A 27,857-nucleotide genomic window follows, 5' to 3' on the forward strand; every position below is an offset into this window, starting at 1 on the left:
AGGAGAGGTTCGCCTTCCTCTGCAGCATGGGGCATGGGTCACTTGCAGGTTTAAACTAATGTAAAATTGTGAATTCTCTGTAACTTGAAGTCTAAGTCATGATTTGAGGACTTCCGTAACTCAGCCAGAGGTTAGGGGTCTATTACAGGAGTGGGTGGGTGAGATTCTCTGGCCTGCAATGTGCAGGAAGTCAGACTAGATGATTACGATGGCCCCTTCTAACCTTAAAGTCTATGAGAATATAACAAATTGATAAAACACAGTAAATTCCATGTAATCTATCAATCATTTTCAATGAAAAATGAATCATTAAACAACAAATGTATACCACAAACAGGAAAAAAAAAAAGGTTTTTTTAAAACAAACTACAAAAATAATTGCAAAGTTGTCTGTTAGATTATGCTTGCTATTTTCTAATGAATGACTGTCTGCCACATATCCAGCAGAGGGCACTAAAGGAACACTCATATGCAACCAAAAAAAAAAAAAAAAAAAAAGTTCCTCACTGCATTCCAAAAATAATAAAATAGAAATAGGTTTAAAGTCTCTCTTATTTACATTTTAACCCACTATATAAAAGCAGTTTTAAAAGTTACTGCCATAATCAGGCCTTTTCCCCTCAAATATACAACTTGCCAAATGCTCATTAAAGTGAGATACTTTTCTTTATTTCTATCATTTCCTTCAACAACATTGCAAATTACAAAGAGAGCTGTAAGTAAATAATTGCTCTCGCTTTTATGAACAACCTATTCCCGCTTGTTTAATTCATTCAGAGATACCATAATTCACTTACTGGAAAAAAAAAATCACAGTAACTTCTATGGAATGAAGAATCACTGAATACAGATGAAGAAGCAACAGACTAGTTAAAGTAATATGTGGAAACAAAGAATGATTTCCCCTTTTTCTGGCTCTATTGCTTCCACTTAGGTTTCAGTCCAGATATGAGCTATGCACCAGCAGATCTCTGCTTGCAGCACTGAAGTCAATGGGGGCTCCACAAGGGTACAGTGATACGCTCATGTGGATAGAGCAGACCTAAGATCCACAGTTTATGTACCAAAGTAACTATTTTGGTTAGATGAGTGATTTTTTTTAAACCAAAATACTTTAACTAGTACAGCTCCCAGTGTGGATGCAGTTTACCAGTATAAAGGTGCCTGTACTGGTATAGCTTATTCCCATACATTTAGGGTTTTCAAACTGACATAGTTAAAGCAGTACAGAAACTGTGTGTAGACAAGCTCATAGGGCTAGATCCAAAATGGGAACTTCAACTCAGCATTCCGACACCTAACATCCAGGTACCCTGCTGCCTAGTGGTATCCACAGCCCTGCGTTAGGCACCCAGGCTCTCTATACAATGCATGGGGAAAGTTAGGATCCTAAGAATGGGATTCACAGAAGCCAGCAAGCTGAGCGGGGGAGATGCCCAAGTTAACAGGCGAGATAGGCAGACTAACACCTAGTTTGAGGATCCCTCTAGGGCTTAGGCGAGAGCTGGGCATCTAGGCATCAGAACTTAGATGGTAGTGTACAAGCCAAGAGGCAGGAATTTAGGTGCCTACAGGGTTAGATGGGGGTTTTGAGGCAGGAGCGGCGGAAGCTTCCTACAAGTGTGTGTGGGGGCCACTGGTGCCCAAACTGAGGTCCCATCCACCTGCACCGTCCCTTTCCTGAGGCCCCACCCTCGCACCATCCCCTCCTCTGAACACCCGGCCCCGCACTTGCTCTTCTCCACCCACTCTCCCCCAACCCCTCGTTCGCCCTTATGGCTAGTAAAAAGTGGGAGGGCATTTCCAATGCAGTGAGGGATGCTGATGCTGCTTTGATAGTGGCCTTGGTCCAGCCTTAGATTAGAATTAAGGCTGTCAATTAATTGCAGTTAACTCAAGCGATTAATTCAAAACAAATTAACTCGATTAAAACAAATCAATCGCAATTTTAATTGCACTGTTAAACAATAAAATACTAATTTAATTTTATTATAAATATTTGTGGATGTTTTTCTACATTTTCAATTATATTGATTTCAATTATAACACAGAATACAAAGTGTACAATGCGCCATTATTTTCTATTACAAATATTTGCACTCTAAAAAGGAAATAGTATTTTTCAATTCACCTCATACAAGTACTATAGTGCAATCTCTTTATCGTGAAAGTGCAGTTTACAAATGTAGATTTTTTATTACATAACTGCACTCAAAAACAAAACAATGTAAAACTTTAGAGCCTACAAGTCCATTCAGTCCTACTTCTTGTTCAGCCAGTCGCTAAGACGAACAAGATTGTTTACTTTTACGGGAGATACTGCTGCCAGCTTCTTATTTACGTCACCTGAAAGTGAAAACAGGCATTCACATGGCACTTTTGTAGTCGGCGTTGCAAGGTACTTACGTGCCAGATATGTTAAACATTCATATATCCTTTCATGCTTCGGCCACTATTCCAGAAGACATGCTTCCATGCTGATGATGCTTGTTAAATAAATAATGCATTAATTAAATTTGTAACTGAGCTCCTTGGAGGAGAATTGTATATCTCCTGCTCCGTGGTTTTATCTGCATTCTGCCATATTTATTATGTTATGGCAGTCTCGGATGATGACCCAACATATGTTGTTCGATTTAAGAACACTTTCATTGCAGATCTGACAAAATGCAAAGAAAGTACTAGTATGAGATTTCTAAAGATAGCTTCAGCACTTGACTTAAAGAATCTGAAGTGCCCTTCAAAATCTGAGATGGATGTGGTGTGGAACATTCTGTCAGAAGAAATAGGACTGAGTGGACTTGTAGGCTTTAAAGTTTTACATTGTTTGATTTTTGAGTGCAGTTATGTAATTAAAAAAATCTACATTTGTAAGTTGCACTTTCACGATAAAGAGATTGCACTACAGTACTTGTATGAGGTGAATTGAAAAATACTATTTCCTTTTTACAGTGCAAATATTTGTAATAGAAAATAATATAAAGGAGAATTGTACACTTTGTATTCTGTGTTATAATTGAAATCAATATAATTGAAAATGTAGAAAACATCCAAATATATTTAAATAAATGGTATTCTATTATTGTTTAACAGTGCAATTAATAACTTGTTTTAATCTCATGATTAATTGCTATTAATTTTTTTAATTGTTTGACAGCCCTAATTAGAACAACAACTGAATATGAACATTTTTGGTATGCTGCCAAAAGTTTGCTGACAACACTGGTGACAGTAGGGAGGTAGCAATTTTCAAAAGCTTTTATCACAGCCAAACTGGAATGGAATTTCATGGGACAAAGAAAAGGCACTTCTCCTTTATGAATTTCAAATGCTTGCTGCAAACAATGATGCTGTTACAGTGTCTCTAGAAGAGGTCACAAGAAACTTTTATAACAGAAACAACCAAAATATCAGTATCACTACCCAGCTCTTGCTATACTTTTATTATATTACATATAATAGCCTATGTTGATCTTCTAAGTTGTAATGTAAATTTACCTCTGATTTCTTTCTTCACGGGTCTCCGCTTCACTTCTGGCTATAAAGCAGGATCCCTTTCATTTTGCTAATGGTGGATAAGACAACGCCACTCCATATAAGAGGGCAGGAAGTTGGGCAGCCATGATAAAGCAAGTGTTCTAGCCTGAATGCTGGAACATTGATATCTGATAAGGCTGGAGTAGGGGTGCTATTTTTGTTAGTTTGTACATAGGAAGAGACTGATGGGCTTGTAGACCTTTTAGTTAATTGCTTGGTGAAGGAGATACAGGATTGAGGCACTTGCTGGCTTGAATGGGGGAAGAGGAAGAGAAACACTACTGCCTTTGTCCAAGTCAGAGTCCTACAGAACCACTGATGCTGCTCCTCTACCATCCAAGCCAGCAAAAGCCCTGAAGCCTTCACCTCCATGGAACCATCTGGCACAGTTGGCACTTCACTTCCCCTTACTGAGTTCCCTAACCAGTGGTTTGTCACACTCCCTGGAAACTCTTACCACCCCTCCCACTCAACACATTATAGAAATTGTTCAACAGCCCACAATTTCTGTGATTATAATGGTGATAAGGTTCAGCAAGATATTGTGTGAGTTAGAGCCATCAGAGGGTGAATAACATTTGCATGCTTTTCTTAAAATAACTAAATACCACCAAAATAGATGATTATTTATTATTCGGTGCTCTGAGATCATTCCTTACACTTCCCCTTGGAGCCCTTTTCCATCCAGTGTTCCAGTCCCACAGCAGACAGGACTCTACACAACAAGTTAGTTGTGTTGGTTTACTCGGCTTTTCAGTAAGTTACAAAACTGGTAGGTCATGTTCCATCTTAAATGAAAGTCAAGCATGAACAATTCACAAGTTATTCAAAATGATATAACATTAACTCGAGAAATTGCCCCTGTATAGAATTCCAGGATTAATGTAATCTCATTAAATGGAGCACACACACACAAAACCACTGAATCTGAACAGATGAAAAGTACTTACCTCAAGATCTTTTTTAAGTCTCTCCTCTCGTTCAGTACTGTATTCAAGTTCACTGGCCTGTCGCCGGAGAATGTCAGTGCAGTCATTATGTTCCAATTCCAGATCTTGTATTTTCTTATGCATATTTTGCAGTGCATTGTTCCGCTCCTGAAAACAATGTGCATTTTACTACAATACTTTATTTCAATAAGCACAATCAACAAAGAGAAGTACCATAGGAGGTAAAGACTGATGGATACATTCGCTTTCAGGTTCTGCCAGCGGGAGTCTCTGTATAGGCCCCCAATGGTAAGAAGTCCACCTGAAGCAGAGGATAAAGATACCAGTGATGCAAGCTGCCACAACACCCCAATCAACCTGGGGATCTGGAAATGGTCACTACTGTCCAAAAAGTGGTGCTAGTTAGAGAAAGGCATGGACAGGGCACCTGAAATATGGGCTAATTCAGCATGCCACCAAGGTAGACTCCAATGGAGGGGCTCCTATAGAATACCAGCTATAAGTTAAAGTGTGGTTCGATTCTGAAAAGTTACTGTAAAAGGTTCCACGTTTGTCTTTCACCGGCTGAAGCTCAAATTTGCTCAGTTTACAAGTAAAAGGCGGGACAGACTGAGAATATCCTGGACAAACCGTATGGAAGTAAGATAAATTTTACTGAATTAAGTTGAATAACTTTGGTTTGCGTTGCATTAAAAAAAAAGGCAATGTATTATTGTAGATTGTTTGTAACTTTTCTAGGGATGTGACTAATGTAAATGTTAGGAATTTCAAATAACTGTTTCACAATATATGTGAAGTGGGATTCCTAGGAGGTAGTCGGGAGAAGCTAAACCCTGGGGAGAGACCCATTGTCTACTATTACCTACTACTGGAAATTCCAGATCAAAGACCCCTGGATTGTATAAACGATGGATTAAACTTTGTGATTGTTCTGAGCTGAAGCTCTGATGAATTTAGAACCACAAGAAAACCCTTTGTGGTGGGGGTTCTGAAGGATTGCTCCTGCCAGAGCCCATGTTAGGGTTGGGGTGATCTCTGGTATGCTTATTAGCATGCACATAGATTCTCTTACTGTTTTTAGTAGGTTTTCTCTGTAGTGCTTTTTACCTTCTGAATAGGCTTGCACAGGAGGTGCTGTGCTTACTTAGTTATTAGTCTCTGAAGAGAAAGTAAGCAGGCCTGCTTAGGCAGAGTCTCTTGATGAGATATTACAGTATAGTCAGGAGCCTGTGCAGCCTGGAAGTACCCTGGTCTAAATGGAATGAGACACATCTCCACTCAAGGGGATGGGGGATGATGGCCAGGAGAACCAGAAGTGTTCTAGTGTGGGTGCCCTTGCTGGATCATAGAGGGGGAATATACATGCAGTTGCCCTGAACTGTGACAAAAAGGTATTTGTTTTTTCTAACTTCAGGCCCTGAAAACTCACTCTGAGGGTATGTCTACACTACAGGATTAATCCGAATTTATATAATTCGAATTTAGGAAACCGATTTTATAAATTCGAATGTATTCGGCCACACTAGGCACCATTAATTCGGTGGTGTGCGTCCAAGCTACCGTAGTAGCATCGATTTCCAGAGCGTTGCATTGTGGGTAGCCAATAACATTGAATTGCCAATAACTTTGAATTGCGGCCACACTAACCTTAATTCGGATTAACAATACCGATTTAGATGCTACTCCTCTCGTCGAGGAGGAGTACAGAAATCGAATTAAAGGGCTCTTTAATTCGAATTAAATGGCTTCGTTGTGTGGACGGGTCAAGCGTTAATTCGAATTAAAGCAGCTAAATCCGAATTAAAGTCGTAGTGTAGACCAGGCCTGAGATCTGAAAGTCAGACTGGGCTCTTTCCTTCTCACATAGCACCAATGACAAAAGGTTCTGAGGGCAAAATTACTTCCTCATTTATTCCTGTGCACCTCTTCACAGGTTAGTACAAGTAGAACTGATTGAAATCTAGTAAATAATTTGGTTTATGATAAATAAAAAGGAACAGACAGCTTAGTCTCCTGCAGTTGTCTTGCCTCTGTAGGGCTAACAGAGTGAAGAGCAGCAAAAGTTTATTTTGTCACTAAAGTCAAGGAATACAGATGTGTGGGGTAAGAAGGTACCCTTTTTTTTTTTTTTTTTTTTTTTTTTTTTTTTACACAAAGTGACTCTTCAAAGTAGACTCACACTTAAAACTCTCCTTCTGCAGTATGTCAGGGAGTGTGCAGTGTAAATACTACTTTGCCTTCTACCATTTTCTCCTGCCCCACAACATGGGTGGGGAGCACAATTCAAGACCCAAGTTTGTACTAAAAAACCTAAAACCAAAACCATTGTGCGATTTTAGATTATCTGGAGAACAGTTTCAGATCTGCACGTTATTATAAAGGTAAATGACTATTGCATATTACAATCAATTTAGAAAACTGATTATTGCACATTAGATTTGAAAGTGTGCACAGCACGCTGCTTTGTTACTTCAGCTAAAGTAACCTCTGTGTGTGATTATTGCTGTAATTCAACTGTCCTATATAAGGCTTTTTCCTTCATTAATTTCTAAAGGTGTTTTGTAACAAACGCATATAGCTCCTCTGTGAGAAGAGGACTGATTAGCTAGTTTGCTTGACAACGATTCAGCTGCAAGTTCAGGATATTTAAAACTGTGCTTAGTATCTGTTAATCGGTGTTGTTTTCGCTACATCCCTGTTTCTCAACGGATATGTCATAAGCTCAAGATGGGTCAAGAAGGGGTCACGGTCAGAATCAATCTTTAGAAAGAAGATAAAATTGGCTTTCTGCCTATTAGTGCTGAGCTGCTGCACTAACTCCCCAAGCCTTTACTCCCACCCCTGCCATCAGCTTCTCCACTGATGCAGGGAGTTTGACCTCCACTTCAGCATACAGAACTTCTCTTCAGCCAACAGGGCTCCCTCAACACCTAGAGAGGTGCCTCCTTTTGGCTCCTCTCTCCTCCCTCTGCCCAGTATCCAGAGTTGCGGCTCCTTTTTAGGCCTCAGGGCCACCTTTTCCTTACACTCAGGTAACTCCCTAGATAGGAGTGTGGGAAACTTGGCTGGCTGGGTGGAAAGAGATGCTGCGAAGTGGGAGCAGGGGGGAAAAGGGAGCCAGAAAAGTATGTATCACAATACAGCATGAGACAAATGTACAAAATAATAATAGCAAAGAGTCCTGTGGCACCTTATAGACTAACAGACGTATAGGAGCATGAGCTTTCGTGGGTGAATACTCACTTCTTCGGATGGATGTCATGCATCCGAAGAAGTGGGTATTCACCCACCAAAGCTCATGCTCCTATACGTCTGTTAGTCTATAAGGTGCCACAGGACTCTTTGCTGCTTTTACAAATCCAGACTAACACGCTATCCCTTTGATACTTAAAATAATAATAATAAGTTGAATACTTGTGATACTGTACCACAAAAAACAAGACAAACCAATAAGAATAGTGAAGTAGTATTATTGGTCTTTTCTGCTCCCTCACTCCCCCAGAAAAAAAGCAAAATTTAAGATGGATACTGTGGATATGGGGTCATGAGCTAGTAAAAGCTGAGAATAACTGTACTAAAATAGCTGCATAATTTGCCGTATTCATTCTCTATACCTATCCTTCTGTCTCAAAACAGACTTCAAGTATTTCAAGCAGTAAATGTGCAATCAAGTTAACTTCATCAAGGTTTAACAAACAGTTTGTCCTTTTACAAAAGAGGCTAAATTACAGAAATTTATTCTCTTGCTCAGTTTCTTTATTTCCAACTGTTTCCAAATTGGTCAAGAAACAAGATGACTCTTCCTAAATATTGCTTCAGTGTCCCCAAAAATCTGCTATATATTTGTTCTTCTGATAACCACTTTATCATCATAACAGAGACTGAACAAAGGTTATACCAAACTATGTAAGATTAGGGAGTAAGTTTAAATCAAATGAAAACATAAACACATTTCTAAAACTGTATCATGCACACATCTTTGACACACATTCTAAGACAAATCCAATCTCCCAGGTAGGGGGGAATTCTCAAAATGTGTAAAGCTTGCAGAGTTGCTCCTAAGCCAGTCTCCTCTCCCCACCAGCTTAGGCGGGTATGGTTAGGGGAAGTGAGCAGGGGGTAATGACACAGGTGGAGGGGCTCTTCCCTCTTTAGGGCCCCTAGCTAGCTGTTCTATGCTATTGTACATCTGAATTGAGGCAACCTGAGACTCAGGGAGCTGTAACCAGCTTCCTGATGGTACCTTTTAATCTCCTTTCCTCCTGTGCCAAAATAAGCTTGGAGCAAGAGAAAGAATTTCACCCATAGCCTGGAGGCAGACTTTTTTTTTTTTAAAATGGCTTTTTAAGGCAGCAACAAGTAGATCATACTGAGTAAATATACTGCCTGGGTACAGCTAGAAAAATTGTAAAAGGTCTGTCTACTCTGGGATATTCATTTATATATTTAATAAAGAAGAAGATAAGAGTTTATCTGAAATTTGAAATAATTTCCTATGTGAACAGTATGTGGTATGTTTCCAAATCCCAGCTGGTGAGATTGGAAAGGGAAAAAAAAAAATATTTCTACTGGAAACTGATTCAACTGTTTTTATAAACATTGTCTCCACAGGTTGTAAATAATTCAGGTTTCTGGAGATTTTGAGTAGGAATAGTTTTCTGTTTAGAAACTGATTGAACTATTTTACAAAACAGTCTAGGTGAACTATAAATAATTAAAGTTTATAGTACTATAAATTAACCAAGCTGTCATTGTTTACATTTCCGTGTATGGTGAATGCACTACCAAACTAAACCACCACTGGGATCATTATTAATCTAGCTGCAGACACTCAGCAGTTCTATGGTTTTAGTGTGTTCTATAGCTGTAACTCCACAGATGATAAAAAAAGACCATCCAAGTAATGAGCCCCCAATATCCCTACCACATACTTAAGCAGGAGCTCCCAAAAGTGCCAGAAAGAATAGCTGTGGTTTGGAGGGCAGCTCTAAGCTTTTCCATAACTAGTATCAGAAGCAAATCATAAATCCAGTGATTTAAATAGAGGAACTTTGGAGACACAATTTGTCAAAATGTTTTTCTGTGCAGAAAACAGCACGACTGCAATAAACACTCCTGTCCATTTACTCCGATTCAACACCAACAGAAGAGACACTTAGTAAAAAAACAAACAAACAAAAATTTACCAGAGAGACATGCATTTGGTGTTCAAATTCTGCTACTACGGCTATGTCATGTACACTTATAGCTAGAAATTACTAATTATTGGGCATCTCCAAAGTGGGGAGGGGGAGAGAGAGAGAACTATTCACACAAGCGTTTATCAGAAAGTGAAGTCTGACAAGACCTTATCCATGTGCAATGCTTAAGGAAACACAAGCCCTTTGTTAAAGCTTAAAATGGATTTCCTGAAACCAGTTCCAACTGAGTGTTTCAGAAACCTCTGTAAAAAAAATTGAACCACAAGAATGTAACAGAACTACAATAATTGTATCTGGACCTAAAAGATTGAGATCCACCAAATGTAGTGAGACTAAAATTAGTTTAGTCTCTCTTTCAGTTAGGTTATTCATAGGCAGCATGCCATGGTTTCATTAGTGTCCCCTGGAAAGATGACCATTAGTGTAAAATGCGTGTGAAAATATATGGGCAATTGGGACAAGGTATTATGGCACTGCTAAAAATAATCCAAACACTACACTAGAGAAAGTTTGAGCTAAAATCCTATTTTCTACTCTTGTGACACTGAAGTTAGCAACTACATGTTTATCAGTATGTTGGGAGATGCTTTTTGGAGTAAGTGATAATTATGAGAAATGGAGGAAAACTGAATTCTGAACTTGTCCTGGGTCTACATTAGCTGTGCATAAACTAATAGATATAGTATTGTCTCCACTATGGGGAAGATATATAGTGATATTGCTCCCTTTGAACAAGCATCCCTTATATTCACAATATAGTACAGAGAACACTAAGGAGGAGGGAAGTTTGATGGGAAGTTCAATTACAATGTTATTTTAAGAATATTATATCTTGCAAGAGCCATAAGTATAGTTGACTTTTTTATTCACACATTATGTACTTGATCCTGAAGGTTACTGAGCTATCCTGCAAGTTCCCACTGAAGTTAGTGGGAGTTCAGGGCTCTCAGTAGCTCACAGGAGGGCTCCACACCTTGCAGAATCAACTCCTAAATGAGCAACGGTATCATGTATACTCAAAAGGTACAAGGATAATTTAACTATGTAAGAGGTGCAGGCATGCTTACACAAAAAACCCTATAGTACTCACTGGGAAAGTATTTTCTAGGTTAACCACAAGGTGATGCTATTGCACTTATTACTGAATTTATCCTTCTTAGTTGTAAACCAGCTGGCATTCCAAGCACACTAGGGAGAGCCACACTGCAGTATGTTAGAAAGCAGATTATTCTCCCTCTGTCTCCTAGAGACACACTTCAATAGTTTAAGCGGGATTCAGTTCTGTATCCTGTTATGGACATTAACTCCAAGCCTGTCTTCAAGAGTTTATGCAGTACATTGTTCCTCTAGCTTTCAACATACAGATTAAGGCCCACATTTTTAAAAGGAACCTCAACTTGTCCTTCAATTTCACACCCAATTATAACTGTGAGTACACAGCTAGAGGTCAGTATTTTAAATGTAGCTGCAAGTGCTCAATGTCAGAGAGACTGGCACACTTTTGCAGTCAACTTCCATGATTGTGTCCGCTTGCTGATTTTTTACTCCTTGTCAAATCTGGCTATCAAACAAAACAGAATTTAAAACTAAACCACAGATAATTACTATCAACTAGTGACTGAGACAGTCAGTATATATTTAATAAAATCCATATTTACATGGTATCTTAGGAAGAATAGAAAGCCCATGAGGGAAAATGCAGATTCAAATCAAAGTAGTGCAGTAATATGGGGAGAATACAGCCACCCTGTGAGGAAAGGCGCCTGCTGGTGCTACTGGGTAAAGACTCTGAAGCTCAGGGCTATTCTAGGAATGCGGAGCGATCATCTTTACTCCAGCTGATCAGCAACCCTACCTCCTTGACCTCTGCACATTCAATATGGGGGACCCCTCCCAACCAGCCCCATATCTTTATTCCACCATATCCCTTTCAACTTTAAACTAATCGGATTATAGATGTAATGTTCAGAGATCCTCTCCTCCAATTCCATCGTAGACCTTCTCCAATCAGATTCCTGCCACTTGCACTTGACTGTAACTGCTCTTACCATAGTCTCTGATGACCTCTTTTCCTATACAAAGCTCAGAACCAGTACTCCATCCTCATCCTTCTTGACCTGTCAACCCCTCTGGCACAGTCAACCATACTCCTCTTGAAATCTTGTCCTGCCTTTGCTTCCATAACTCTGACCTGTCCTGGTTCTCTTTCACCTCTCTAATTATTCCTTCTGCATATCCTGTGGAGGTTCCTCCTCATCTGCCTCGATCTTTCTGTGGAGGGGAGTCCACAGAGCTCTATCCTTGGTCTCTTTATCTTCTCCCTCTACAATTTAGGGTAATCTCAACCACAAATTCAACTACCATCTCCATGCCGATGACTTACGGATCGACCTCTCTACTCCAGACCTGTTTCCTTTCTGTCCCAGCCTGTCTCTCTCTCTGACATCAAGTCATTGAGTAAAGCTCAACATCCCTAAAACAAAGCTCCTAATCGCCTTAATCCCTATTACTTCCTTTCTCAATCACTGTGGACAACACCACAATCCTGCCAGCCATTCAGGCCCATAACCCAGGCATCATCTTTTTAAAACTCCTCCTTAAAACTCTCCTTTGCCATGATGCCACAAAAAGACATAACAGTTGGGCCACTGGTGAACCAATACACCAGTGTATGTATTGCCTCTATGCTGACAAATATGATTTCATTGTCTCCTTGTACTCACCAATTTGTCTGTCTTCAAAAGTTGTCTCTTATCTTATATTTAGCTTGTAAGCTCTTTGGGGCATGGACCATTTTGTTCTGTGTTTGTACAGTACCTAGCCCAACTGGGTCTTATCACAGGGTCCACTCACCATGGCAGCACTTCCTGGTGGCTGTCACAGGGATTAGCTCTGCCAGCCAGTGCACCCTCTCCTGGTAGTGCCTCTTCCATCATCATCTACACCTGCAGATCTGCCTCAATCCAAGTACTGCAGCATCCTCTTCATGACTCAGCCCTCAGGCCAATCATCATCTGTATTTTCCCCTTCCAGGTTTCAGTCAATTATTCTAGCCACTTCCCCCATGGCTAATGGGGGGGGACCCAGGCCCACCCACTACTCCAGGTCCTAACGCAGGGAGCCTGTAGATAGCAGCCTCCTGCTGAGTCTCCTTAACTTCCTTCAATGCTGCTTCAATTCCCTAGGCCACTTTCCCACGGCAGCAGGACCTCCTTCACCCTTTCCTCAGAGCTTTCAAGCTAGCAAGTCCCAGCAGCCAGCCAGGTCCCCGGGTCCCTGCCAGCAACTGCTCTGTCCAAGGTGCTATCCTTGCTGCAGCTTGCTAAGAACACAGTCCTCGCTCCTTGGGCTCCCAGCTGCAACTGACCCTTGCTCTACCCTGCAGCTCCTTTTGTACTAGCCCGCTGGGCCCTGATTGGCTGCTCTGTACAGCCTCTCTCCTATTGGCTGCTTCCTGCACAGCCTCTCTAGGCTGCTTGGAGGACTTACTTCCACTGCTCTTTTATGGGACAGAGTGTGGAAGGCTCATGAGGCCTCTATTAACCCCTTCTATTCTTGTATGGGGTAAACGAACACCCCATCACAGGTCCTGATCCATGACTAGTGTCCATGTTCCTACTGCTATTATTATTACTACTATTACTACTACTAAGGGGCTATCCATAAATTACATAACATATTAAAGGGTCGGTGGGTCCTTAATTGTGTGTGTTCAATATTAGAAAGTTTTACAAGGGATAGCTGGGTGGGTCCTGAAAATCCCCAAAAATGTGTTATGTAACTTATGGACAGCCTCTAATAATACAGGACCTTCAGAGGTAGAAAAAAAGAAATGAATGCTACCCAGGAAAGACACATATACACTGCACACAGCACCAGAACCACAGCACCACCTTGATTTCTGCTCATCATTTCACCAGCACAGCATCATTTCTAGGTCCTACCTTCAAACAGAAAGAAAAGGTAGTTCTGGGAATCAAAATACAGGAAGTGATTCTCCCTGCTCCATCCCCTATACATTGCTTCTGAAGTCACAGCAAAAATCTTACCCAGGATCTAAATTTAAACCATTTAGTTAAAAGAGTTTGGGGTTTTTTAGATAAATTAAAACAAACAAACAAAAACCACCTCACATATACTTCCGGACTTATTTACAAAGAGTGGTATGGGTCAATAACCATGTTCTAAAGTTACACAGAAGAAGATTCAGCATTTTTAATAAAGTTAGGGTATGTCTACACTACGAGAGTAGTTCGATTTGACTTAAATCGAATATGTGGAATCGATATTACAAAGTCGAACGTGTGTGTCCACACTAAGGACAGTAATTCGACTTTGTGAGACTTTGTGAGTCCACACTAACGGGGCAAGCGTCGACATTGGAAGCGGTGCACTGTGGGCAGCTATCCCACAGTTCCCGCAGTCCCCGCTGCCCATTGGAATTATGGGTCGAGCCCCAAATGCCTTCTGGGTAAAAAAATGTGTCGAGGGTGCTTTTGGGTACCTGTCGTCATCCGTCCGTCACTCCCGCCCTCCCTCCCTCCCTCCCTGAAAGCGCCGGCGGGAAATCAGTTCGCGCACTTTTCTGATCAGTGACAGCGCGGACGCCACAGCAGTGCGAGCATGGATCCCGCTGCGACCATCGCTGCAGTTGTGGCCGTTCTCAACGCCACGCAGCTTCTCATCCACCTTTACCAGAGGCAGATGCAGAGAAATCAGGAGAGGAGGCTACGGCACCACCGTGAGGGCCTGAAGTTGGAGAGTAGCTCAGAGCTCTCAGAAACCACGAGACCCTGCGCCCAGGACATCACAGTGGCAAAGGGTCTTGTGGATATTGTGGAACGGCGATTCTGGGCCCTGGAAACAAGCACGGACTGGTGGGACCGCATAGTGCTGCAGGTCTGGGACGAATCCCAGTGGCTGCGAAACTTTCGCATGCGGAAGGGGACTTTCCTCGAACTTTGTGAGTTGCTGTCCCCTGCCCTGAAGCGCAAGGACACCCGGATGCGAGCAGCCCTGACTGTCCAGAAGCGAGTGGCCATAGCCCTCTGGAAGCTTGCAACGCCAGACAGCTACCGGTCAGTCGCGAACCACTTTGGTGTGGGCAAGTCTACCGTGGGGGTTGTTGTCATGCAAGTAGCCAAGGCAATCGTGAAGGTACTGCTGTCAAAGGTAGTGACCCTGGGAAACGTGGAGCTCATCATAGATGGCTTTGCCGCGATGGGATTCCCAAACTGCGGTGGGGCTATAGATGGGACTCACATCCCTATCCTGGGACCGGACCACCAGGCCAGCCAGTACATTAACAGAAAGGGCTACTTTTCAATGGTGCTGCAAGCACTGGTGGACCACAGGGGACGTTTTACAAACATCAACGTCGGATGGCCGGGCAAGGTTCATGACGCTCGCGTGTTCAGGAACTCTGGTCTATTTAGACGGCTGCAGGAAGGTCTTTACTTCCCGGAGCACAAAATAAGTCTTGGGGATGTGGAGATGCCTACAGTGATCCTCGGGGACCCTGCATACCCGCTAATGCCCTGGCTCATGAAGCCCTATACTGGCGCCCTGGACTCAGAAAAAGAACTTTTCAACTACCGTTTGAGCAAGTGCAGAATGGTGGTGGAGTGTGCCTTTGGCCGTCTCAAGGGGAGATGGAGAAGCTTACTCACTCGCTGTGATCTCAGCGAAACCAATATCCCCATTGTGATAGCTGCTTGCTGTGTGCTCCACAATCTGTGTGAGAGCACGGGGGAGACCTTTATGGCGGGGTGGGAGGTTGAGGCAAATAGCCTGGCTGCTGATTACGCCCAGCCAGACAGCCGGGCGATTAGAAGATCCCAGCGGGACGCGCTGTGCATCAGGGAGGCTTTGAAAGCTAGGTTCCTGACTGAGCAGGGTATCCAGTGACTGTTTAGTTTGTGGACACAGATGCTGAACCTGCCCCCGTTTCTTTACCCAGTTACTGTTGACTATCCTTCCAAGTTACATACCCCCTTCACCACCTTCCCAACAAATAAAATCTGTTCCGTTTTGTTAATGAACAACGTTGTCTTTATTACTGTTTTCGCGGGAATGTTTTAAACCGGGGACGCAGACTGTGGCGGGGGGCGGGTTTAGTGTTCTGATGCAAATGATGCTTCTAAACTCCGGGAATGACAGTCTCCGCAGTGGTGGATTGGTTGTTTCAACGGAGCCTGCCAGCAGTCCTAGCCGGGACTGCGTGTATGTGTCAGCCAAGTGACTTTCTGGCAGGGGGCGGAGGGTTACAGACCCCCTGCTGCGTGGCTCTGTGATCCAGGATAAGGACCGCGGCATAAGATCTCTAACTGCCCTCCCCCGCCACAAAGTCACAGATGAACCCCCCCACCCCCCAGAACATGAAAACCACCTCCCAGACTGACCAGGGTAACTGGTGACTGCACTGTGTATGTGTCCTGATGCTGGACCTGCCCCCGCCTCTGTAGCCTGCTAAAGGTGACTGTCCTGTCCAATTACCAAACCCCTTCCCCCCCTTCAGACAGAATCTCCTCTAAAAGAAAATCTTGGAAACAGTACTTAACATAAACAAATATTTTATTATGAACCGCACATGAAAAGGGGGGGGGGGGGGGGAAACTTGGACGGGGGCTTGTGTGAGATGGGTAGGAAAGGACTTTTCAAACTTTGGGGAACGAGAGCCTTCTAGTGCTACAGCAGTCTGCAGGGGTTGACTGAAAGTTTTAACGGCCCTTGCCGCCCCTCCTTCTTTGGACTTTGGGTGAGGGGGGTGTGGGACTTTGTGGCGGGGGAGGGCGGTTAGAGATAGACTGCAGCGGGGCTCTGTCCTCCTGCCTCCGGTCTTGCAGAACATCCACAAGGCGCCGGAGCGTGTCCGTTTGCTCCCTCATTAGTCCAAGCAGGGTTTGAGTAGCCTGCTGGTCTTCCTGACGCCACCTCTCCTCCCGTTCCATGACTGCTCGGTGCATTTCTGACAAGTTCTCCCTCCACTGTGTCTGCTGGGCTGCCTGGGCTCGTGAGCAGTCCATTAGTTCATAGAACATGTCCTCACGCGTCTTCTTCTTCCTCCTCCTAATCTGCGCTAGCCTCTGGGAGTGTGATGCCAGGCTGGGTTGGGAGACAGTCGCAGATGTGTCTGTGGGAATGGGAAAAAGGGAGTGAATTCCTGAGACAGATGAATGAAGTTGTGTACAAAGAACCTAGTCTTTCTCTGTGAACAAGACCATGCACTGCACCTCTCACATGCGCACTCAGGACAAGGTCGAATTTTCGGCCCTCGCCTTCAGTGCCTGGGGTCTTGCAGTGGTCTTGCAGTTATCTGAGAAGCGTGGCAGGACACCTGAACTTCTGTAGCGTGCAATCATGGTAAGCCGTAGACTTCTGGCTGCTTAACACTGTACTAGTAGCACTGGCCTCCTTTCACATTGAAAGCAATGCCAGTCTCTGCTGCCAGCAATCAGGACAGCATGAACTATGCCCCTGTCCCACCCCCTCACGGCTGTTCCAGGGAAAGATCCCTGTATGCTGCCCCCTCCCTCCACCGCGTGGCTGTAAAGCAGTCCCAATACTAACATTCCCCTCCCTAATTCAAAGCAGGGCGTCATGAGCGACATCACCCTGCTGAGGATCTCGGAGTCCCAGAGGGAAAGGATGCTTCGAGAAAGCCTTCAGAAACCAGGGCCGTTTGCCGCCATGCTCTGCAGGGCAATGATACCAGAGTACCTGATGGTGTCGTGGCACGGTAACGTGTCCTACCACGGAGGGCCGAATAAGATCGCCCTACCCAGGAACCTGATGAACAGGCTGGAAATGTACCTTCATGAGACCTACGAGGAGTTCTCCTATGAGGATTTCGCCTCTATCCCCGGCCATATTGACCGGATTTTCGCGTAGGTGCACTGGGACTAAAGAGTGGAGCGTCTTGGGCAGCATAATCATGACTTCCTGGACATTGTAAAAAAAATTTTAAATACTTGGGACTAAATTGTGAAGAGCCTAAGGCAGACAAATCATGAAAAACCCTTTGTTACTATTGTAAATATTCCACTTTTTTTGCAGATAATTGTTTACATGTTTAAGCACTTTAGGAAAAAGCCATTGTTAATATTATAAATATTTCAGTTCTTGTAAAAATAAATGTTTAGATATTTGAAGCACTTACTGCTTGATCCTTCCCCTGATTCGGTGTCCGGGGTAAGGGATGGGGACGGTTGGTAGGGGATCTCGGTAAGGGTGATGAAGAGCTCCTGGCTGTCGGGGAAATCAGCGGTGCCAGCGCTGTCGACTGCCTCGTCCTCCTCATCTCCTTCTTCATCTTCCCCGTCCGCTAACATGTCCGACGAGGAACCTGCCGCGGACAATATCCCATCCTCAGAGTCCACGGTCACTGGTGGGGTAGTGGTGGCGGCCGCACCTAGGATGGAATGCAGTGCCTCGTAGAAACGGGATGTGTGGGGCTGGGATCCGGAGCGTCCGTTTGCCTCTTTGGTTTTTTGGTAGCCTTGTCTCAGCTCCTTGATTTTCACGCGGCACTGCGTTGCATCCCGGCTGTATCCTCTCTCTGCCATGGCTTTAGAGATCTTCTCGTAGATCTTTGCATTCCGTCTTTTGGAGCGCAGCTCTGAAAGCACGGACTCATCGCCCCACACAGCGATGAGATCCAAGACTTCCCGATCAGTCCATGCTGGGGCCCTCCTTCTATTAGATTGCACGGCCATCTCTGCTGGAGAGCTCTGCATCGTTGCCACTGCTGCTGAGCTCGCCACGCTGTCCAAACAGGGAATGAGATTCAAACTGCCTAGACAGGAAAAGGAATTCAAATTTTCCCGGGGCTTTTCCTGTGTGGCTGATCAGAGCATCCGAGCTCGGACTGCTGTCCAGAGCGTCAACAGAGTGGTGCACTGTGGGATAGCTCCCGGAGCTATTACCGTCGATTTCCATCCACACCTAGCCTAATTCGATATGGCCATTTCGAATTTAGCGCTACTCTTCTCGTTTTGGAGGAGTACAGAAGTCGAATTTAAGAGAGCTCTATGTCGAACTAAATAGCTTCGTGGTGTGGACGGGTGCAGGGTTAATTCGATGTAACGGCGCTAAATTCGACATAAAAGCCTAGTGTAGACCAGGCCTTAGAGAGGTAGAGTAAATAAAGTTTCATTATGGGGCATTTCATCCAGCACTTGTCTAATGTAACTACTCAGACTGGCTTTGTAGTCCTCCTACTTGTTGAATCAGAACAATTCTTAATACATCTTCTGATACAAATAGGGACATAGTAATTGTTCCATCGGGACACTGCAGACATTTGTTAAATGCATAATATAATGTGTAACTAAATATCACTGTTATCATAACTAAAGCCTCAAAAATAGGGGTCTGAATGTTTGGGGACCCAGTGATTTAGTGATATGACTGAACTTTTCACCATTAGCTTAACTGATCTGAATTCGGCTCAGGTGAGTAGTAACCAAGATTTATCTGATGGCTCTTCAGTGACCTATGCAAAATAATTGTAATGGTCAGAGACAATGTCCGCTTCAAAGTCAATTACACAACCGGCATGCTTGTTGACAGTCTCAGAAGAATGGCCTGGGTTCAAATGGAGCTGAAAAATTAATTGCCTTCTCTTTAAAGGGGAAGACCCACTGTACTGGACTTTCTCCTGCACAGAAGAAAGGGACATTGATTTTAAGAAAGGTACTGCTGCCCATTCTTACCTGCTCTGTGGATAAATGGTGGACTTCAATCTCCAGGGATCAAATAGGCCACCACCTTTCAAAATTACTATATTCACAAGATTTTTAAAATTAACTAAAGCCTTGACAGCTATTAAATGATCTCCTTATTAATAAAATTAAGTGATGGTATTATGCTTGGCTTATACTATGTACATAATAGGCATTTTTTTAGTTAGTGCTTTACTATAAATAAAATACCTGCAACATAAACTGGAACTCTCTTCTTTCTGCTTCACACTGCTCTAACTGAAACCTGAACTCCTTTAATGCTGTCTCTCTGATTTGCAATTCCATCATATTCCTCTGCTCCTTGTGATGCTCCAGAGTCTCCTTGATGTAGATAGTCTTGTTTTATTATCAAATCTCATAAAAAGTTTTAAAAATCCGATTTAAAAGTGTTACATATAATATCAAATCTACTGTGCCTCAAAGAACCATTTAATCCTTGCTGTCTAGCCTTACAGACATATAGACCTTGGCTGAAAGTGTATTTAAAAATTCACTTCCATGACTAGTGTCTTACTAGTAGGCTTACATGGATTGGAATTTAGCGTCTGGGCTACCCAAGACCAAGAATGCTTCATGTTACTTCTCAGAGCCCCCTACTGCTAGCTCAGGAATGGAGTTGATTGGATTGGAAGAAACCATGTCCAGCTGTTCTCAGCTAAATGTGAAGTCTTAAAGGGAGAAATAAAAGAGGAAAATGGGAATATCCAAGATTCTCCCCCCTTGTCTAAATACATGAAGATGGGCTTTAAAGGAGTGATCTGCTCTTTTTCTCTCTGGCTATGTCATGTTTGTTGACAGTCACTTCTTCACTTCACAAGAACCCCTGTGGCTCCATTCTTTAAAAGCATAAAGAACATTTATGTATTCAAATATAAATAACAACATTTGAGGGGAAAGGATCTAATATGTCTGTAAGTCAGTTTTATGTAATTTGGGACCACAAACACTAAAATGCCTTAATTATCAGGCACGCCTACATTTGAACTGGGAGATATGATTTAGCTGAGCTGCCACCCGTGTTACCCCAGCTACACTGCTATTTTTAGTGCACTAGCTTCAGAAGACTTAATGCTGGTATATCTACACAAGCTGGGACTCACAGCTCCAGTTCAAATGCAGATGTATCCTGTTGCACAGTTATTGCAAGATGTCACCACAGGGCACAATAAAGTTGTTTGGGTGCCTTAACTGTATTTTCATATCTTAATCTGTTTGGATATCTGTTAAACATAACCTTAACTTTTAATTTCCAGGGTTTGTACTGACTGGGTATGGAATAATTACATCCTTGTTAAGTTTTTTTTTACCCTTACATTGCTTATACATACTCTCAATTTTAACTCCATTTTAACATTTTTTGTTGTTGTTTTGGAATACAAATTAATGCAAAGACTTATTTGAAGAGCAGCATGCAACTGCAATATAAGAAGAAGCCTGACAATCTGTCTTGATGTACTAGGCGTTTTTGCCAAATGGCAGGACATTTTGACACCAGCCACCACCACCTGCAGAAATGCTAACAGTGGAGCTTCTCACCATTTCATACAGGCCATATACAAAATTCATTTTTTTTTAAAGTAAGTAACTTTGGAGACTTTTTTATATAAGAATCAGCGACTCAGGAGTTGTATATTGCTACAGTATAACCCTCAAAAGGAAGAAAGATTGTACTTTTGTAAGCCTATGCTGAAATATTTCACATTCTATGGAACATTGTCTGAATTTTTTCTTTTGTTCAGAAAAAAATTATTCACGCACAGATAAAAGTCCAGACATTATTACATCACTCTGTTCATTACTTATATTTAAATATTATACCTGTATAATGTTTTCCAGTTTAGTCCTCTCCTTCAGAAGTAACTCATATTCACTATTACAGGTCTTGAGGATGTTATCTTTCTCCTCTAAATCATTTGTAAGTCTTTGCTGCTGTTCCTTCCAATTCTGCTGAGAAATATGAAACACTTTCTCGGTCTCAGCCAATTTCTGTTGAAGCTCTGCATTCATGGCTATTATTTAAAAGAGAAACATCATCTGCTAAGTTAACTTTTTGTTAAAGACGGTAAAACCAGGGTTAGTTCTCCTATGTATTCCGATTCTTTAAGCATATAACAGAAAAAGGGTTAGAATAGTAATGATTCTAGAGCTGTAGATTACTTTTGATCTATACTGTAGCAATAATATCAATATTTTGCAGTTCTGTAGCATCTTTCGTACAGAGATCTCAAAATGCTTTACAGACTTTAATAAATTGAACCTCACAACACCTCTAGGAATAGTTAAGAATTACCTCCATTTGTAAAAAGAGAGACTGAAACATGGAGTGGTTAACTTCATAACAGTTCATTCCCCTTGCCCAACTGATTTCCATGTTTTGTTTTGGGTATCGCTTGTACACAGATATAACTTTTTGTATCTCCTTCACTATGTTTTTTTACTTGGCTTTCTTTCTTCAGCTTCAACTCCTGTCTTCACCTTAACTTCCTTCAACCCAATTCAATATTGATAGTCTGCTAACAGATAAGAGTATCCTTCGATGAAATCTCTACCAACTACATCTCCCTTCTAAACTGGTCATCCTGGTATCCATTACATACCATCTAGAAGCTAGGAACTCACCACATCTGCCTTCTGTCACATGTATAACTGTAACACTGCCCCGCCCAATACTCTAGCACTCTTCCTTTCAACCATGATTCATACTGCCTTCTCCTGTCTCCAATTACTGTAATTCCCAGCTCTCTAAAGATCACTATGTCCAATAAGGGGAACACAGTCTCTGTATCCCCAAATCTTAATTAGTTTTTCATTTAGTTCAAAATCCAGTATAAAATTAATCAAAGGATCAATTCCCTTACCTAATCTCAACTCCCTTTTCTAACAATTTTATATACTCTCTGAATACCAGACTTCCTTCTGTCTCTTTCCCTGACCCCTCCACGCTGGGTATAATAGCTCTCTCTCCCTCACTGCCTTCCCATAATTGTGAACAGACTCTCTATATTTCACTTGATTTTCTTAAAAGCCCATCACAGGACCCAACTCTTCTACCTGACTAACTCTTAGCCCACTTAAAAAAAAAAAAACAATCCTAAATTATTCTGGGTCTCTTTGTTGCCCCGTATGCAGTCTTCCCTGTCCTAACTTAGTCTCTTTAAAAAATCCTCTTATTCTGCAGGAAACATTTAGACCCCAACCCTACAACTGCATGCAAGTGATTGGGCCCCTTTACACTGACCCAGAGCCTCACTGACTTCAGTGAAGATTCGCACTGGGGTATACATGTGCAGGAGCTAGCTATCGAAGATCCTGAAATATAAGTTAGACTGGACAGAAAAGGAATAAATTTTCTAAAGAAACTCTCTGTTGTTAAAGGAAGCTCAACCTACAGGATAGGAAATCCCATGCAGGATAGGATGGTATATTATAGAGACAAGATTGTATGTATTTGTGTTTGTACTCCTGCCCTAAACTAAACTAAAGACGCTGTCAGTATGGTTTGTTGAAACCCATGTTACTATTACTATTTTACGTATATGGCTGATCAGCTACGAAGTAGTGGTTCATTTTTCAGATGTGGATTTCATATTAAGCTAACTTTACATTATTTCAGTTTCTCATTTTACTTAATGCACAGTGTGGTACTGAGCGGTAACTGAGCACAACTTTCAGATACAGAGATCTTCACAAGTTCCTCCCTTCCACTATCATTTTCTGCTTTCTTCTAAATTTTAAAAGTGCAAAAGAAAAGATTTTCTAAAAAAGGTTACAGACAGGATAAACTAAGGGGAAAAGATAACGAATGGCACAAACCAAAGGTTGCCAGAGGAGAAAGGAGAATCCATAGGAAAGACTTAGGGTTGCCAACTTCCTAATCGCACAAAACCAAATACCCTTGCCCCACCCCCTTCCCAGGGGCCTCTTCCCTTCTCCAAGGCCCCTCCCCCTGCTCACTCCATCCCCCCTCCCTCTATCGCTCGCTCCCCACCACCCTCGCTCACTGGCTCATTTTCACTGGGCTGGGGCAGGAGGTTGAAGTGTGGGGGGAGCTGTGAGGGCTCTGGCTGGGGTGCAGGTTGAGGCTCCAGGCTGGGGCCAAGGCGTTCAGAGTGTGGGAAGGGGCTCTACGCTGAGGCAGAGGGTGGGCTCTGGGGTAGGACCGGGGATAAGGGGTTTCGAGTACAGGAGGGGGGCTCCGGGCTGGGGTCAAGGGCTTTGAAGTGCAGGAGGAGGTTCAGAATTGGGGCAGTGTGTTGGGGTGCAGGAGGGTGTTCGGGGTGTGGGCTCCGGGAGGGAATTTAGGTGCGGGACGGGGCTCAGGGCTGGGGCAATGGATTGAGGTAAGGGAGGGGGTGTAGGGTGCAGGCGGCACTTACTTCAGGTGGCAACATGTCTCTCGGCTCCTAGGTGGAGGTGCGGCCAGGTGGCTCTACGTGCTGCCTCCACTCACAGGTGCCGCCCCTGCAGCTCCCATTGGCCACGATTCCTGGCCAATAGGAGCTGAAGAGCCGGCGCTTGGGGCGAAGGGGCAGCGCATGGAGCCCCCCCTGGCTGGGCCTCCGCCAGGAGTGAAGGGACATGTCACCGTTTCTGGGATGCGCCAACCAGATTTTTAACGGCTCGGTCAGCGGTGTTGGCCGGAGCTGCCACGGTCCCTTTTCGACTGGGTGTTCCCATCAAAAACCAGACACTTGGCAACCCTAGGAAGACTGCAAGCTCACAGAGGGGCCCATCTAATAAAGCATTAAACTACTGAGACGTTGGCCATTAAAGCAGCAAGCAATCAAGAAAAGACTAGAGAAGGCTCCAATCCCCCGGGGAGAATGAATGTTAAGCCATAAACTGATAGAGAACAGAGAAGAAAAGAGTCAAATCAGGATTATGTTGCATCAGCTAATTAGTTCCTTAAACCTAGAAATAAGTCACAAAACAAGATTTTGACAGCTGGCAGTTTAGGTAGATTGTGTCTTACAATGTTCAATGATTAAATAGGAGATGCTGAAAAGCTGATATTTAAAAGAATGCTATGATTAGTAGGTATAGGAAGGAACATAGAGAACTTTTCTATAAATAGGAAACTAACAACTAAGTCTTTAGCTTGCAGTGTTTAATGATGGCTTGCAAAAGAAACCATATTGAATTTGTGCCTTTTCCCCCCCTTCTCTTTACAATGTATATGGCACCCCTCAAAGCCAAAGGATTTTTAATTATTTCAAGGAAGTAGAAAGATCAACTTGGCTGGTATTTCTAAGGTAATTGCCATGTCAAATCCAGTGTTCTTTCTTGGAAAACTCAAAAATATGTATTAAGAGCATTCTAAACCCTTAATTGAATGAGTGAGGTTGTTGAATCCTTAACATAGATATATTTTATCCTAACTTTTTAAACTAAAAAGGTGGTGTTTTTTAACAAAAACAAATCACTTCTCTTTTCAGTCATAAACCTACCAGTTCTCCATTCATCCACTCAGTCTTTCAAAGTATATTAGACCATATAAAAGACAAGTAGAAAAAAAGCTTAATTAAAAACAACACCATTCTCAATCCTCCTTCCCCCCCCCCTTTTTTTTTAAACTTTGCAGGTTACTTGTAATAAAGAATGGGAGAAAAAGAAGTTGAAAAACTGACGGCTGAGAGGTAGACAGATGAGCAGAAGAAGCTTAAACTTCTTGCAGAAGTCAGAAGAAAGATTCAAAGAGAGTGGTGTTATGTGATGCTTTGGGAAATTATGTACATAGGATGTTTGATATTATGAACGCTGTGTGTATCTATATCAAATTACAAACTCCATTTTGATGGTACGGCTAGTCTGTGCTTTCTCTGCTGTTTTTTACCTCCATCTCTGGAGGAAAATTTCAAGGGGTGGTTACACCAGGCTAAAAATGGAGCTAAATCTTGATGATGAGCCATTCAAATAGAGCAGTGGTTCTCAACCAGGGGTCCGGGGCCCTGTGCAGGCCCGCGAGCGGGCTTCAGGGGGTCAGACAAGCAGGGCCAGCAGGGCTCAGGATGGAAAGCTGAAGCCCCACTGCATGGGTCTGAAGCCCAGGGCCCTGAACCCCATCACTTGAAGCTGAAGCCTGAGCAATGTAACTTCGTGGGGGCCCCCTGTGGCATGGGGCCCTGGGCAACTGCCCTGTTTGCTACCCCCTAACGCTGGCCCTGGCTTTTATATGCAGAAAAACAGTTGTTGTGGCAGGTGGACCGTGGAGTTTTTATAACATGTTGAGGGGGCCTCAGAAAGTAAAAGGTTGAGAATCCCTGAAATAGAGCACTCAGACGAAAAGATGGCTGTGATGGGGCATCTGCCCCACACTGGGCTCTAAGGGGTTAACGGAGCCCTAGGGAGGCTGTGCAGGAGGCAGCCAATCAGAGAAGGGCTGAAAGGAGCACCCAATCAGGGCCAAGCAGGCACATGTAAAAAGGCAGCTGCAGGACAGAGGAAAGCAGTTCTCTGCTGGAAGCCCAAGGAGGAAGGACTGTGTCTCTGGAGGGCTGAGAGAATTGCCAGCCCCCTGGACAGAGCAGGGACCAGGGCAGCGAGAGACAGGTTTGCAGGTGGAGGCCTGAGGTAAGGGCAAAGAGGATGCTGGGGCCACAAGGAAGTATTGGCTGCAGTAGCCACTAAGGAAAGTGGCTGAACAGCGGACTGCAGGTCCCCCGGAAAGGAGGGAGCACAGTGTGTGGCACGGCCGGAGGGCTGTGTTGCTGAAGAGGATGCTGTGGCCCTTGGAGATACATGGGTCCTAGAGCAGGAGTGACAGTGGTGAGGCACTACCAGAAGAGGGTGCACTAACATGCAGAGCTAATTCCCAAGACAGCCAGCAGGAGGTGCCAGAGTGGTGAGTGCACCCCGTTACAACGGCTATCATCCAGAGCAAACCAGTTTTTCAAGTCTGAACTCCAGGTGGGCTGGTAATTGCTGGGAGACTATGGTCATCAGATGAAGCTGATCAATGGGTCACCTGACAAAGGGGACAGGAGGTAATAAAAAAAATTTTCCCATCAGCCATTTCAAAGGGGGGGGAGGGGAGAAGGAGATGATGATGCTGACGACAGCTAGTCTAGACTCCATATTCCAGAAGAGAAGCCATGTGCAGGTGGGAAGGGGAGAGAAAGAATCCTAGACTCCTTAAAAAACTGTGACCTAATCCCAAAGAACATCTCAAAAGTGGTGAGGAAACTGAGGCAGGGAAATACAAAAAGGCACTTTATTGTTTTGTCTAGCTATGTATATATCCTGTGCTATCTAAAGTAAAGAGTGATTGGTTTTGGAATCTCTTATGATGTCTGTGTGTTGTATGCTTCAACTATTAGGTAAACTGTAACCTATGGTGCCCACAAACTTGGAGCTCTGGGAGTGCTTAAGGTACTGGATGGCCCATGGAGGGGTCAGCACTAGTTCTGAGAGATTAGGGCAGGTGTGAGGTCCCACTTCTGTGAAGGGGTGACAGCCTGTGCTTAGGAAGTATGCTATAGGCCACTCTGAGACTACTCTGGAGCCTATTCAGGTTCAGGCAGCTTACAACACACAGGCCTAGCATGGTGGAACTTAGAGAATTCATCAAGTTGTTGTATTTACTTGGAGGTGCTCTACCAGAACTGTAACTCATTATTAGAGTTGCAGGGAAGAAAGAGAAGCAGTTTTATAAGAGTTAGAAATGAGATACATGTAGACCAGAGAAACGACCAGATGAGAAGTGACCAGGCATGCACAAAGGTTTCTACAATAGAAATGGAGAAGAAAGGAAGAACTACAAGATATAGTAACAACCTAGATGTGGGGAGAGAAGGACAAAGGAGTCAAATACCACCAAGGATATGTACCTGGACAACAAGGATGATAGTGGAATTTGACTGTGATATAAAGGATAGATCAAGAGAAGAGTTGGTCGTGAGTGGGGAATGGAGAGCTGAAGGAGAGGAGAAGGGAGTTTTAGTATGTTTATTTTAATTTGGCAATGGGATATCAGGATAGTTTCACAAAGGGAGTTGGAGAGGAGGCTGGAAATATAAGGTAGAGCTAAAACCAAACCAACCCAAACCAGTGACGACTAAAGAACCAAATTAAGTCACTGCATCCCAGTTGTCTGCTTGACTCATAATACAGAGGCTCTGGACTAACAAATTTAGTCACTGTTGGGTGTTTAAAAGTTTTTGAAACATACCTTGAAGCTGCTGAAATCGATTGCTAGCTTCACATAACTTTTCCTCTGCAGAGTATCTTTCAAGACCAGCATCTTTTCTGGCAATGACAAGTTCATACTCCAGACTTTGCCGAATGGCCTCTCCTTTCTCAACTTCAGATCGCAACCTGGCAATCTGGCTTTCATAGTTGGACAGCTAAAAGAGGAATCCGTTTTAGAAACTATTAATGTATCTATCATTAATTATAAAACTTATGTATTAACTTTTCAAAGAAACACT

General features: G+C 43.2%; 1 protein-coding gene across 1 annotated transcript in view; it reads right to left on the reverse strand.

Moving 5' to 3' along the window:
* Positions 1-27,857, reverse strand: part of CCDC171 (coiled-coil domain containing 171) — a 224,415-nt gene that overhangs the window by 176,237 nt on the left and 20,321 nt on the right. Inside the window, exons 5-7 of the mRNA XM_065406609.1 lie at positions 27,599-27,773; positions 21,250-21,440; positions 4,488-4,634 (exon numbers count right to left, since the gene is read on the reverse strand). Of these exons, the coding sequence (XP_065262681.1) occupies positions 4,488-4,634; positions 21,250-21,440; positions 27,599-27,773 (513 nt within the window). The remainder of the gene's footprint in view (positions 1-4,487; positions 4,635-21,249; positions 21,441-27,598; positions 27,774-27,857) is intronic.

This window comes from Emys orbicularis, chromosome 6 (genome assembly GCF_028017835.1).
Source record: "Emys orbicularis isolate rEmyOrb1 chromosome 6, rEmyOrb1.hap1, whole genome shotgun sequence".
In the NCBI taxonomy this organism is placed as follows: domain Eukaryota; kingdom Metazoa; phylum Chordata; order Testudines; family Emydidae; genus Emys; species Emys orbicularis.